General features: G+C 53.4%; 5 protein-coding genes across 5 annotated transcripts; 4 read left to right on the top strand and 1 right to left on the bottom strand.

Moving 5' to 3' along the window:
- Nucleotides 1-1682: 1682 nt before the first annotated feature.
- Nucleotides 1683-2607, top strand: GCG54_00000148 (uncharacterized protein; the record flags this gene model as incomplete). Its single annotated transcript, XM_045400291.1, has 3 exons — nucleotides 1683-1831; nucleotides 1896-2501; nucleotides 2556-2607. 3 exons carry the CDS (start codon nucleotides 1683-1685, stop codon nucleotides 2605-2607), a joined length of 807 nt encoding a protein of 268 aa, XP_045265941.1.
- A 1075-nt stretch (nucleotides 2608-3682) lies between these two features.
- On the top strand, nucleotides 3683-4776 carry GCG54_00000147 (uncharacterized protein; the record flags this gene model as incomplete). The annotated part of the gene is made up of 2 exons (XM_045400290.1): nucleotides 3683-4286; nucleotides 4343-4776. The coding sequence occupies 2 exons, from the start codon at nucleotides 3683-3685 to the stop codon at nucleotides 4774-4776; spliced, it is 1038 nt and encodes a 345-aa protein (XP_045265940.1).
- A 2299-nt stretch (nucleotides 4777-7075) lies between these two features.
- Nucleotides 7076-9205, top strand: GCG54_00000146 (uncharacterized protein; the record flags this gene model as incomplete). The annotated part of the gene is made up of 5 exons (XM_045400289.1): nucleotides 7076-7082; nucleotides 7137-7176; nucleotides 7229-8675; nucleotides 8724-8894; nucleotides 8966-9205. 5 exons carry the CDS (start codon nucleotides 7076-7078, stop codon nucleotides 9203-9205), a joined length of 1905 nt encoding a protein of 634 aa, XP_045265939.1.
- Nucleotides 9206-10704: 1499 nt separating this feature from the next.
- GCG54_00000145 (uncharacterized protein) lies at nucleotides 10705-10939 on the top strand (the record flags this gene model as incomplete). The annotated part of the gene is made up of 2 exons (XM_045400288.1): nucleotides 10705-10782; nucleotides 10841-10939. The coding sequence occupies 2 exons, from the start codon at nucleotides 10705-10707 to the stop codon at nucleotides 10937-10939; spliced, it is 177 nt and encodes a 58-aa protein (XP_045265938.1).
- A 1629-nt stretch (nucleotides 10940-12568) lies between these two features.
- GCG54_00000144 (uncharacterized protein) lies at nucleotides 12569-13631 on the bottom strand (the record flags this gene model as incomplete). Its single annotated transcript, XM_045400287.1, has 2 exons — nucleotides 12569-13000; nucleotides 13086-13631. 2 exons carry the CDS (start codon nucleotides 13629-13631, stop codon nucleotides 12569-12571), a joined length of 978 nt encoding a protein of 325 aa, XP_045265937.1.
- Between the last annotated feature and the right edge of the window lie 346 nt (nucleotides 13632-13977).

The raw sequence follows: 13977 nt of genomic DNA, 5'->3' as shown, positions 1-13977 counted from the left end.
AGGGGTAGATTAGTTTTATTAATAATATCTAAAAAAGAGTAATTAGTTATTATAAAATTAAGGAGTTTTTAGGCTTAATATCTTAGATTAATATCTATAAAAAGTAACTCTTATAATCTATTAGGGGTTATAGTAATAAATTATAATATTAAGATAAATTATAAATAGAGATTATAGTATTATAGAAATTTAGATTTTTTAGATTTTAAATATATATAAGTTAATTAAAGTAGGGGTAGGGCTTATTTCTAATTAGCTAAAAATTAAAGAGGGTAGGGTAAGTAGTTATAGATAGTTATAATATATTAGTAATCTATATAGGTTAGAGATATAGTTTTAAAGTATAGTTTTTATTATAATAGTAAATCTAATTATTAGTAGTAGGGAATAAAATTAAATAAAATATAGTTATTATGAATTATTATTATAATAACCTTAAATTTATAAGGTAGTGAGATCTAATTACTAGATTTTGAGGTTATACTACTAACTGTGAGGCTTGTGTAGTAGGTGTAAGTATAGATATATTAGTTAAGTGTAAGTCTAGGTATATTTGGGCGTGAGGTAGCCATAAGTAGTGCCCTGTGGGGCTACCCTCACATCTACTGTGTAAGGTGGTGGTCGTCCTCCCGCACTAAACATATCGCGGGCGGTCCCTTGTCGGGGGACTGGCAGACAGAAAGCAGAAAGCGGGACTGACGGCAGTGCTAAAAAGCTCTTAGCACCGCGGGATAATGACGCGGCCCAGCCGACGACGACGACGACGACGCCAATTCCTGTGTTCCAGGCGGGGGGACGACGGCACAACCCGCCCCACTAAAAGCCCGCTGGCTGTTGGTCGCAATTGCCGTCCTGGCCGTTTGTGGGGGGCGTATGCAACGCAAAAGTGGTCACTCAAGAGTCAATGGAAAGCTTGCCCGCGGCCTCCTAAGCTTGTTCACTCGTTGATCGCAGCAGCAGCAGCAGCCAGCACCTCCCTTGGTAGCAATGCCACTCTCGACAAGGCCGTGGACCGTGGTCGATTAGGTGTGTTTCTCCCGGGAAAGCGGGCGAGCTAATGGGCTCTGGTGGTAAGGCGTCTTACGCAGCCCTGGCATCATTTCCACGTTTGTTTTCCTTCTCGTTCGTTCGCGGGGGCCCTGGCCTGACACGCCGCCGCCCCGTTGGCCCCCCTCCCCTCTCTGACCCGGGAAGACGCATCGGTTCCTTCGGGGCTGGTTGGTACCAGCTAGTGCGGCGTACACGCACATCAGCGGCTATGAGGGTGGATGGCGTTGGGTTGGGAGGGGATATAGATACCTCGATGTGCCCTCCTCAATGGCAGCAAGGCACCTTTTTTGGTTCTTTTGTACTGTTCTTTTTCAGCTGTAGATCCAACGCAGCTTTTTTGTTCAATTATACCAGCTGTTCTTTGTGTGTTGGTGAACAAGAAGATCCCAATCTCACTCCCGAGCTTCCGTGCCGCAGGAAACTGGGGGCCGAATTTGCCGTGTTTCTTTCTTACGACAGCCGATGACGTTGGGCCCTGCCCGCGCCTCGAGGACATAAAACAAGCCAGCGAGTTCCGACGAAAAAGGGGCGCTTACCCTGCGAATTTTTCTTTTCGAAGAACAATTCAAGGTTTCTGGAGGATTTGAGTTCAGGAAAGGAAGAGAAAGAAAAGGTCGAGACGGTCGGTGAAAATGCATTTCGGACGCCTCTTTACGACGATCGGCCTCGGCGCCGCACTGGTCCAAGCCACCCCGATCCAGGACCAGATCTCAAAGGCAACGGCTGCCACACCACGCTCCGCGTCTCCAGACCAGCCCGCCAAGCATTTCCACGAAGCCGAGTAAGTGGTTGCTATCCCAGAAAGTCCAATCAAAAATTACACCCATGACTAACCCCGATCACAGCTTCTCAGAGCACTACGACCCGCGCTTCGCCTCGGCGCCGCTCAACGAAACGGCCCAGCGTGCCGCCGTCAAGGTCCTGGTCCAGACCTACCTGTCCACCGTCCGCGACCTGGGCGTGCAGACCTGGCTCTCGCACAACGCGCTGCTGGGCTGGTGGTGGAACAAGCAGGTCCTGCCCTGGGACGCCCAGCCCACGGTGCAGCTGTCCGAGAACGGCATCCGCTTCCTGGCCGCCTACTACAACATGACGACTTGGTACTACAAGTACCCCGGCGTCCCCGGCGGCCGCGAGTTCCAGCTCGAGGTCAACCCCAACTACGTCCACGGCGCCGTCGACGACGAGGCCGCCAACACCATCGACGCCCGCTGGATCGACATGGAGAACGGCCTGTTCATCGACATCATGGCCGTGCGGTACGTCAAGGACCACCCCGAGGGCGAGAACGTGCTGGCGAGCAAGGACGGCCACGAGTTCAGGGATACATACCTGTATCCGCTGCTCGAGACGACGTTTGAGGGGGTGAAGACGAAGATTCCGTTTCAGTACAAGAGCATGCTGGTGGCCGAGTACGGGGAGGATGTTTTGATTAACAAGGAGATCAAGAAGTGAGTCTCAAATCTGGCGAGACCCGGTGAACATATCGCTGACAACTTCCACAGCCACAAGTTCGTTGACAACGACATGGAGTGGGTTCCGAATGAAGAGCTCTAAGGAGCACGGCGGAGTATGATTAACGTATTTTCGGAGAAGAGGTTTTGGCGTTCGGTTACTATTGTCTCAACAAACAGTTCGCTACTTTCATGTACGGCGTTAGGGAATACCCAGGAATCTGACTAGCAAAACAAACACACGCACATAGCGTATTTCTATCACCACGAATCTCCCCCGCTGTTCACGCCTGGCAAGAGTTCAGGATTGTGACAGAGATGGCACTTCTTGGCTTCAGCGGGATGTCGTAGTTCATACTTGAGACATAGTTTTCGACCCGTGCGGTATGCCTCTTGATGATCGGGCACAGAGCCGCGCATCGAACGAAGATAGTCGAGCAGGCGACCGTACACGCCGCTGGCTAGAATATACAGATCCGCTGACAGACTGGTTAGTGATCCAAGACTACCAGTGCAAGGGGAAAGGGAACTCAAAAGTTTCGTATCAGCAAATTGGTTTCCTACACCACTTGACGTCGGCCAGTCCCGAAGGAACGGCTGAGGGAGCTTACTCTCCGGCGAGGTTTAGTAGCTTTGTGGTCAAAAAGTAGGAACAACGACAGCAGGGACGAGGAGGAGGAGGAGGAGGAGCGCACCATTTCCCTGCGCGCTGTACGTATTTCACACCATACTACAACGTCTGTATCATTTATCATCCGTATCGTTTATCGTCGATATTACTCCTGCTGTCCCTCTAGTTCTGCGTCCACTCACCTCTCTAGTTCAGTATAGTATACTGTCGTCTCTGCTGTCGTTGCCGTGGTTGTCTCTGTCGTCTATCGTCCTCTCACCTCTCAGGTTCTTCGCCCTCTCGTCTCTCTGGTTATAGTTACTGCCATCTCTGTTATCCTTGTTCTGATAGTATCTGTCGTCTCCGTGATATGTAGTCTCTGTCACCTGTCGTCCCTGTCAGCGTCTTTATCGTCGTCTCTGTTTACTTCCTCTTTATGGGAGTTACACCCAGTCGTCGTCACCTTCCTCCCACAGATCTATCTAGTGCCCTTCCGTCTATAGAAACCCCCTCTCACCTAACTAGCGGTTTCCACAACCTTCCCAACCACACCACACAAACAAACAAGATGGCTGACGACTCGAATGCCAACAGTGGCCCAGGTGCCAACATGTGCGAGGAAACGATAGTTGAGCTTCATAACCAGTGGGATGCCGTTCTCGTTGTCACAAAAGACAACACGATTCGCAAGTTCCGGGTATGCTCGAACGTACTCGGCGCCGCATCACCATACTTCGACAGCCTCTTGGTCGTTCCTACCTTCTCAGAGGCCATCAAAGTCCAGAACGGCCAGCGCCCCGACATACACTTGGTGGAGAACCACTACCCAGATGCCATGGAGGTAATGCTAAGCATTCTCCACTACCGGATGCAGCGCAAGTGGGACATGGTGACCCCCAAAGAGCTCGCAACCATCGCCATATGCGCTGACCAGTATCGCTGCGTTGAGGCGCTCAAGGCCCAAATTGGACAGTGGCTCGTTGGGCAGCCGAAGTCCAACAAGGCCGAGCCCGACGAGATTGGGTACTTGTTAGTAGCTCTGCAACGATTCGAGCACCCAGAAGAGTTCTCGAGAATGTTGGTGGCTGCTGTCATGAACATCCCTTTCTCCTTCGACTTCGGATCTTGGGCTGCTGATCCAATTATTTCTGAGTTGGATGAGGACCTGAGAGGTAAGCCAACCGTCCCCCCAGCCAGATATGTCCACATAATCCTGACATCTCAAAAGCGCGCATCCAGAAGAATATGGAAAGGGTCAAAGCGACACTTACCAAGTTCTTGTATTCAGCGATTACGAAACTCACCTTCAACGAGCAAGTGAGCATGATACATCGATGTAACACCTGGCCCGATTGCCCATCGAATACGCGATGTTACTCTGGTGAACGTGTCAAGGAGTTCCTCAAGATGCTCCATAATAACTCTCTCTGGCCACCGCAGGAAGCGATAGAGAGCTGCACCATCAGAAAGCTTGGCTCGCGCCTCCGAAACCTGCAGAAGACGGATGTTCACAGCTGTGATGCTGGCCCAGAGTGCGAACTAAGACGCATTATGGACTTATTAGAGGCGGAGGCGACGACTGTTATCGAGGGGGCCCAGTCAGGCTTGGAGAAGACAGCGAAGACGACAGCGGAGACGCCGGACGACACTCAGGACATGTAAGGGCAGGGAAGGAGGGGGTGAGTTGTGCATCGAACAGACTCCAGGTTTCTGTATCCGAGAAGTGACGTTAGGAGTCTGGAGTTTTCTCTTCTTCTTAGAATATCTATTAGCAACCAAGCCTTTCTTGTCGTCCCTCGTCGTCCCTCGTCGTCCCTCGTCGTCCCTCGTCGTCCCTCGTCGTCCCTCGTCGTCCCTCGTCGTCCCTCGTCGTCCCTCGTCGTCCCTCGTCGTCCCGCGGCGTCCCGCGGCGTCACTATGACCTCTATTCTTTGTCTACATCGTCCCAGTTGTCGATATCGAGCATCGCCTCTGTTTTCTCTACTGGATATCATTGCCGTCATCCCACTTCTGTTGTCCCTACTAGGCATCATCCACATTGCTGATATTGTGATTATTTTCACAGCCTTTAGGTTGTTCACTAACTAATGATAAATATAGAGTCTCAGCTAGTGGTCTAGAAAACCGCGGGTGGACACTCAAAAATCTATTCAATGGACAGACACATGTTGAGGAAGTTTCATAGCCCACTCATAAGATGGTCCACAGTAGATAAATCCAGTAAGAGCACTTCGGCCGGTGCTTCGATGGATAGATTCATAAGTGCCCCGTTTCAAGAACTTAATCGTGTACTAAATGAATTTCTGCGAGCAAAGTAAAGCCTCACGAGTAGCGCCATCCATGGATAATTAGAACTTAAAACTCGCTCTGGAGTTGGGCCGTACACAGCTTCTCTTCAGGGATGGATATATGGGTTTGGGTCGAGGCCATTCATGGTCGAAATGCTTTTACAACACCGAACAGAATTCCATCCAAGTGGTATAAAATAGTTTGCATGCTCAATAAAACAAGCAATCTTGTTCCGCCCCTCTCTATTTTCACTTACGGTTTCAACCGGCAATCCATTACAACTTTCGAAGACCACTACGTCCAGAACCATTTCTACGAAACGAGATTCGGCGAGAATGGAGGGTTTGATTATTCACGTAATCAATGACTCTTCGAGGACAACTGAATTTGTCCTAGTATGTTCTGGAGTCGTCCGTCATGCTTCGCCACGACTTTGAAAAGTGATCGAGGAGACTGGAGCAATCGACTGCGCCGAGCTTGGTCCTACTGTCAGTTGCGCATTTCCCGGACAAAGGCAGCAAGCACCTCAGTATTGACAGACTCTGTGGGATCGCACAATGCAGTCAGGCTCTCTGATTCAGACGTCCGCTTGCTTCTTGGATCTCTACGTGGTTCAAGCCTCACCTGCACGACTTAGCCAGGCAGGGTTTCCCGATCATGAGCAGATTGGCCGCCTTACCTTGGCAGCCGTGGACCTCGAAGCGTCCCAAGAGCTCATGCAGCTTTGAGACGAGGGCATGCGTAATTTGACCTTCGACGAGGTCGAGTCGTGGGAGCAGGACACGTGGTAGAAGAGGCTACCGAGCGACATCCGACAGACCATGGCCGACAAGATCAGATTTGGCGTTCATGCCATCCACTCCGACATTACAACGCTTCAAGGTCACCTGCAGGAGGACGACCAGGTGTACAGAGCACGCACTTTCTGCTGCAGGGCCTGCGGGCGCAGGCTCGAGCAGCAGCGAAACGACGAGGAGCACCAAGCTCTCTGCGACAGCGACAAGGTGAAGCGAGAGATATGCACCAAGCCGAATCGCGTGAGCGAGTACATCGAGCTGTTCCAGAGCTATGGCCTTTGAAAAGTTAACGACATGGCCGATAAAGTTACCACGGAGGGGCTTTCTCGCGCGGTACATGCAATGATCGACAAGGGGTTGGCTCATAAGTGCATGGGTCGCGCGAAGTGTCCCTTGATGCTCCAGTTGGAAGAGCTGCGTGAGGGAATCGATGACATGTTGGAGAATATTCCGAAGTTGAAATTGGAGGATTACGCTCTTTGAGCTCTTTGAGATGGTGGAAGTAGCACGAACAGTTTTGCGAGTCCTACAGCTGTACAGAGAAATTGACTGAGATATTGAAGTTGGAACAATGATGTTTCGGGAAAAGGCCCATAAGGTCATTGGAGGCTGTTCAGGACATCGGATGAAGTTGACGACGCACGGGCCACACGCAAGGGTGACAGGGATCTTCAGCGTAAGGGGAGGCGCGCGTCACGCCTTGCCAAAGTGCACGACGCGCCCCTCCACCCCCAAGTAGAGCCTTGAGGTTCAAGCTTTCAATCCAAACATCACAACCCTGACTTGACGTCGGACTCGTCTCTGATGAGTCGTATTCTACTTCCGATTCATTGTATCAGCGCTCAAGCGCTTTAATCGCAGCCCTAACCTCCACCATGACGAGTAAGACCTTGAACTGACGTGAATCGCCCCGCCGATGATGCTAACATCAGACAGCTCGGGCGGAACGCATGCAACAGCGCATGCGCGGAGCGGGGTGAGCTGTGCCTTGAATATCGCTGCTGGAAGATGTAACTGACGATACAAAGACATGGCCAAGTTGAGGATGTCTCATTTCAATTGGACTTTGGCGACGACCTCACGAGCGAAATCGATACCCAGACGAGCCCGGAGCAGCCGCCACCCCGAACAACGCCGACCCCGAACACATCTGCGAAGCGAAGGAAACTGGACACCGATGCCGCGCGATCTCTCCTGCCTGCACCGGCCGGTATCAATCAAGCGCGACAGTCACCCGGCAAGCCAGAAACCCAAGAATTGGAGGAGGGGTCGTCGATAGAATCTGCGCAGCCCGCAGCAGAGCTGCCAAACACGAGCCCCACTACCATCGTAGAGGAAGAAGACCCGGACACTGTCGAGTCTTTGCCGCCCCCGAGGCCGGTCATACCCGCGCCACCTATCTCGCCCGTGAACCGGAGGGCCGCAGCGGCCAATACCGAAGTCGAGGAGAGTCCTGCCGATGCACCAGGGAGCGGCCGACGCCGTAAGATCACGAGCAGTGCTTTGGCTTCGAGTGCCAGGTTACAGGATGCTTTATCTCCCGGAGACAACGAAACCGAGACGGTACCCATTTCATCACCTCTCGTTAGCAAAGTTCGAAGGACCACGATCGGTACGCGCAGGTCGACAAGCAGCCGTGGGAGCCGCAACTCTGGTGCATCTGTGGCTGAAGATGCCGACGAGCTATCACCTGATGGTGCCGGGAAGTCTGCCGGAAGGACTCTGTCTCCTGAATTGTCATCACGGCACGAAACACAAGTCGAAGAATCGGTGGCACACTCCGATGAACCAACAGAAGAGCCGCAACCCGAGCCTGACCCGGAGACTGAGCTACATTCGGAGCCAGAACCTGAACCCGAGCCGGAATCGCTAGTGGAGGAACAGGAGCCGAGTCAGGATCCAGATGAGAGTGTGGCTGAAGAGGTGGACGCGAACGAGGCGGCAGAACGAATGGGGCGCAAGCGGCCCCGCAGAAGCCCAAGAGGGCCGTCTGCCGAACAGGACTCTACTCTTGTAGATGAGGATAACGAAGACCCCCTGCCCAAGAGGCGCAAGAAACAGACCCACGCCAGTCCGGCAAAACAGAGACAAGGAAGGCCAAAAGCAGCTTCGAAAACCAATAGTCCGCCCAAAGCCGCCCCCAAACGGAGGAGGAAGAAGGATTCAGATTCGCCAGGAGGAGATGAGACTGTTGCAATCCCAGTGCAACGGTTTACGACGAATAAGAGTCAAGCTGAAGGCGACGATGACGACGCAGACATTCTCAATGCCGATATCCCCTTCACCAGCCGTGGCGGAGTAAACACTGTGGATGTGTTGACCACCATGTGTGAAGAGGTCCTCGGGACAAGTCTGGAGACCCTTAAGGAGGGCATGCGCAATGCAGAGGACGCAGCCACGAAGAAAGAGCGTAGGGTGCAGATGCGAGCTCTGGAAGCTTACCGGGAAGAGTTGCGCAACCGGTTCCTCCAACACGTGGGTTATGATCTCCAAGGCGTGGTTGCCATAGCTGACCCGTTCTAGACCATCCTCCTCGACACACTCCACAGCTTGCGCAAGCGGGTACGCAGTGTCCAAAAGGAGAGAATCACCCTTCGGGACGAAATCATGCGCATCCGTGCCGAACGGGACCAGGTGGCTGTCCGGAAGGATTCCGTCAGAATTAAGCACGACAAGGTCAAAGAGGAAGCTCTGGTCAGCACCCCCTCCTCCACGAAGCGCAAGCTATCTCTCAGCCTTACAATTGACTAACGGGCGTCCCACAGAACCAATTGAGCTTATCTTCGCAGATGCATGACATCGACCTGGCGGTAGAGCGAGGTCGTGCGGCGCCTGAGCTCGGCCCAGCCGAGAAGAAGACGGCGGAACTGGCGAACCTCGAGATACTGATATCGAGGATTACAGACCAGGCCTGTACGCAGAGCGACACAGGGGGGACGCTGAAGCAGATCAAAGACTTCAATGCATTCCTAGAACGCGCCGCGGTGGCGTTGGAGGGCAGATAGGGAAGACATGGGGAAGAGGCAGTGGGAACGGGCCTCAGCCCACGTCATGTCCGATGTTGACGATGCTTGAGGGTGTTCATGTAGGTACGGTTGGTTGGGTGTTGGGGGTTGTTTTGACGGGTGGTTTTGGCCAGGGATACCCAGGGCAGTCGGCATTCGGCTCGCTCGATTAGTGACGACCAAAAGACTTAGGACCAGGAATGTTGCGGCTTGCGCTCATTGCGATTGACAGCGCTCTGTGGTGCGAACCTTATTTTACCCCGTGTGGCTTGCAACCCGCCCCCAAAAGAGGGAAAAGTAGCCAGATTAAAGACCGTGAGCACAAATTGAAATGCAACGCCGCTCTTTCGCGGTGGCCGAATTGCAAGTTGCAACAACACAACTGCAAAGGGCTGAGTCGCAGGCTCGCTCTGGACCCTCTCGACCTCCCGAATTCTGAAAGATGCCCTCTATTTTTGTCTGGATGTGCCGCATTCTGCATGGTTCTCTTTTTGACGTCACTAGCCTCATTCGAGGCGCAGTTCCACCTTTTCGTGTTGCCCTTTAATTTTTTTTTTCGTCCCAATTTCCCTGACAACTGAGTCGGGGTGGCCGTGTGTGTTGTGTCATGGGAAGTGGAAGGTCAAGGTAAGGTGAGCAGAAGGTGGGAAAAACAGCTCTCTCACAGCGTGGTCCCAGGCCCCACTCTCCGCATGTGGCGGTCGCCGGCATCTTCCAGCGTGTGCTGTCGTTATTACTCTTTTCTCATAGTGTATTGTTCCCGCCCGCAGCGAGCTGCGCGTCGTCTCGTGTCATGGCCCACGACTGGGTGATGTACCTTTCCCTCCCACCTACCAGCGCAAGTCTGGCTATCTTAACTCTCATCCGGAAGTACGGCACTTGAAGCTCGACGGGCCCATGGGTCCGTCATCAAAGTTCCCTCCCCAACCCACCACACAAGGCGAAGCCGCCTTACACGCCCCCTTCGCCCTCTTCCCACCCTGGACCCTGAGTGGCTGCAACGACGGGAAAACTGGATTCTTGCTCTGGGATGTCGGGTGATGATTGGCGCCGGTGATGTTCCCTGGTTTGCCGTTTTACTTCCGATGAAGGGGGCTTACCGCAGTACCTACCTTACCTACGACGGGTGGTTGGTGGAGGGGATGCGATGAGGGGAGAAGAAGGGGGGGCGTGGATGAGGCAGGACAGGAGGCAATGTGTTAGGGACCCTCGGCCACCGATAGCTTTTACCTGCTTCAGCTGAGCCATGGAGCCAGGGGGAAGGGGGGGGGGTGTTGATGGAGAACATGGCACGGGGAGAGAGGTCGGCTTGTTGTTGGTGTGTGTTGTGTGCCTTGTGAAGGATGTGTGAGTCGAGTACATAAAGACGCGGGACCAGACTGTCTTCTCTGCTGGTCCATCTTCTTGTTGTTGCTTAACACAACTACCACTCCCTCGATACCACCCACAAACTACCACTCAACTCTACACCTCTTCAATCCAAAAACCCCATCATCAAAATGCCCGCCCCCGAGGTTCCCCAGCAGCAGGCCCCCATGGAGGTCCCCTCTGAGAATGGCATCGTCTCTCAGCAGCCCGTAAGTCCTAGATCCAACCAGCGACCAAGAGAACGCGCGCTGACCTGATTATGAACAGTCCGCCGAGCCCCAGCCCGAGATGTCCCTCCGTGGTGGTGAGGAGGCCGGATGCGAGATCTGCTGCGGTCTCTGCGGCTGCGAGGAGTCTTGCTGCTAGACGAGTTCATGACCTCAGACAACGACAATGACCGATTGAGAGGGGAGAGGTAATGACTTGAGACAAACTCGATTACCCCATTTTACCATTCTGTCTCATGGTCGACCTCTCCCCGTGGCGTTTGGCGAGTGCTCCCTGACGGAGTATGAATGATTTATGGGCTATATAATATAACCATCAAAAAAATTGAACATATATCCAAACATTTGAAAGGTTTTCCATGCTGCCAAGCTTGTTTCTACAAGTCGGTTGTGGTCAAAAATGTCTTGGGACCTGAAGCGAGATTCCAGCGAAGCGGCTGTCCCTGGGCTGCCAAGTGTGTGCCAAGAGATCTACCCGCAAAGCTTGGCGTGCAGTGGCCTCTCGGCGCCGGGAGGGCTGAGTGGTGCAGAACACTTGACGTGCCCAGAAGTTCTGGGCTTTTCGGGGGAGGCAAGGCATCGTGCTAGCCGCTGGTAGTAGGGAGGCCAACCGCAACTAGTTGATCAACTCGTCCTGGGTTAGCTTGTCACTCCTCGGTCACAGCACCCTGTCATCTCCTGCATCATTCTCTGACCAGACCAGACAGACCGCTCTTCGTTTAATCGTCGTCATCGGGTCCCCGGCGGTGCGGTCAGACTTTTGGTCTCTTGCTCGCCCGTCAAGTCACGGGAAAGAAGCTGTTTAGAGTTTCCGTTGTCGCTTCCGTCGTGCCGCGCCTCTTCATGCGACCTTTTTGTCCCCTTCTTCTTCATTTCGTCTCATCCCCTGCTTATTTGCAACCTTTCAGCTCGTGAGAGCGAGGTATCTTCCTTCCCCGTTCTTCCCCTGGGTTCCGTGTCCTGGTTGGCTAGTTGGTCTTGCAAATTGGACGAATACACCGGGGAGAAAAGGATGCGTTCCGCAAACCCGCACGCTCTAAAGTTGAGCGAAACGCGAACTCTTACCTTATTCGTACACAGAGGCGGCTTATTCAACCCCCTTTCCGTGCAGTTACTTTAGTTACTCAGTACGTCCTGGTTAGGTGTGCAATTGCCGTGACGTGGAGGTGATACAGTGACATTTCGGACCGGGAGCTGAATCCCTGGCGCTGGGCTTTTTTCTCTTCCATTTCTTCGGATTGAGGTTCTAAGTTTGCCAGCTTTCTGGGGCGGGAGGCGGTTGAGATGGGATGATTTGGGGGGGTAAGTTGGAACTTGGCGGCGCAGTCCCTGCTGAGGGAATTACAGCGGGGCGTTCTGGCCTGTTCGCCATGTTTCGTTCTCGGGTGTGTGCGAGGTTGATGAAGTCACATTACGAAATGCCACCGGGCCGATCACGATCGGTGTAGTTGTCTATAGCAGTAGAGATTTGGTCTGATGTCAATGGCAAATGCCAAAGGCGATAGGTAACTGAGTGATGGAAACGAGAGACTTGCGAACTCTTGAGATTGGAGATCGTAGCCTCCAACGTGGGCTTCTTTTGTGCATTTGTAGATGCTCTTCTAGTAGTACAACGTGAAACCTATAGCCAACACGGCAAACCTCCATCGTGAGGTTGAGCGACGGGATCACGGTCCGAGTTGACGACCGCTTTTGTACAATTACAACACACGCCGGCTTCCTCCATGACCTGATTGAAGCAATCGTTCTCCACCGGTCTCGACGAGCCTTATTTGCTCCCGAAAGCTCCAGTGATGCGGTCCATGACAGTCGCCTTGCCTTCCGCCTTGCGCTGCTGCTTCTCCTTCTCCTGCTCGTCCCACAGCTTCTGCACGTTCTTGGCAACTTCCGCCTTGGCCTGCAGATCCGCCCGCAGCGCCGCCTCTTCGACCGCGCGCTCCTCTTCTGGCAGCTGCTCCAGCTTCTCCTTCCACGATTTCTCGAGATCTGGCCGAGGCTGGATGGCAGGAGCCATCTCGGCGGCGGCGGGTATTGAGAGGTCGAACTTGGGCACCGGCAGGCCTTCCTGCTTGGCCGCCTCGATGGCCTTTTCTTGCTCGACCATGCGCTGGTACAGCTTGTCGGCGTGCATTTGGATGTCTTCTTCGACCTGCGCCGGGCGGTTGTAGACGGATTGGTAGCCAAGGGCTTTAAGGAATCTCTGTGTGCAGGAGCGGAGTGTTAGAATAACCCGAGTAATTTGTTTGGTGCCGTCGCGACATCTGGAGAGCAGGAAGAAAACGTACCGTCTGCATGGTATAGCACTTCTCGAAGCGCTGCACCTGGTGCCTGCACATCTGCATCCTGTCCTCCCAAGAGCCGCTCTTCATGCAGTTCACCCATTCCTCCTGCTGCAGCGCGCAGTTCTCCAGCGCCGCCCGGCCGATGTTGTGCTTGCGCTCCTTGTACCCGTCCAGCACGTCCATCAGCTTCTCGTGGTCCGTCTTGCTCTCGGCCTCGATCTCGGCGTACGGCCGGTACGTCTTCCACAGGTGCGCGTACCGTCCATCCTGGAAGAGGCTCTCCTTGGGCACTTTGGGTCTCGAGTCTGTTGGTGCGTCGGCACTGTTTTGTTGTGATGTTTGTGATGTTGTCGCTGCAGAGATTGCTGCTTCTGCTGCTGCTGCTGCTTTTGTTGCCGCGGCGGCCGCTGCTTGTTCCGCCTCTTGAATCTGTTGCTGGATCTTGACGGGGGATTCGCGCTCGAGGAACTCGCGGAGCTTGGGGTCCAGGGACTTGAGGGGGTCCGAGGTGGTGGTGCTGGAGCCGAACCAGCCGTCGAACCAGCCCATTTTGAATGAGGGCTTCTGGGGCAAGGAGGATGTCGAGGAGAGAGGGGGCGGATGAGGAGGGGTATCTTGGGGAGCTTGGGAGGGGAGGAGGGGTGTCGCAAACTGAAGCTCTTCGAGAATTTCCAGGCGGAATCTGGTGATCCAATCAGATGCTCAGAAAGACACCAATGGGTGGTGTCAATTCGTGACTGCGCACTGTACATATCACTGTACTGTGAGCTTAATTATATCGAATTCTATTTGTCGAGCTACCGCCATGCCCTGCTAGAAGCTGACTGTGAGGTAGGAGTGTTATCTTCTAATAGTCTTTATTCAGAGGCTAGTATCACAGCGTCTAGATAGCAGT

Source organism: Colletotrichum gloeosporioides (assembly GCF_011800055.1).
Source record: "Colletotrichum gloeosporioides strain Lc1 chromosome Unknown consensus_33, whole genome shotgun sequence".
In the NCBI taxonomy this organism is placed as follows: Eukaryota; Fungi; Ascomycota; class Sordariomycetes; order Glomerellales; family Glomerellaceae; genus Colletotrichum; species Colletotrichum gloeosporioides.
The sequence above is the reverse complement of the archived record's forward strand: the minus strand, read 5'-3'. Positions and strand labels throughout refer to the sequence as shown.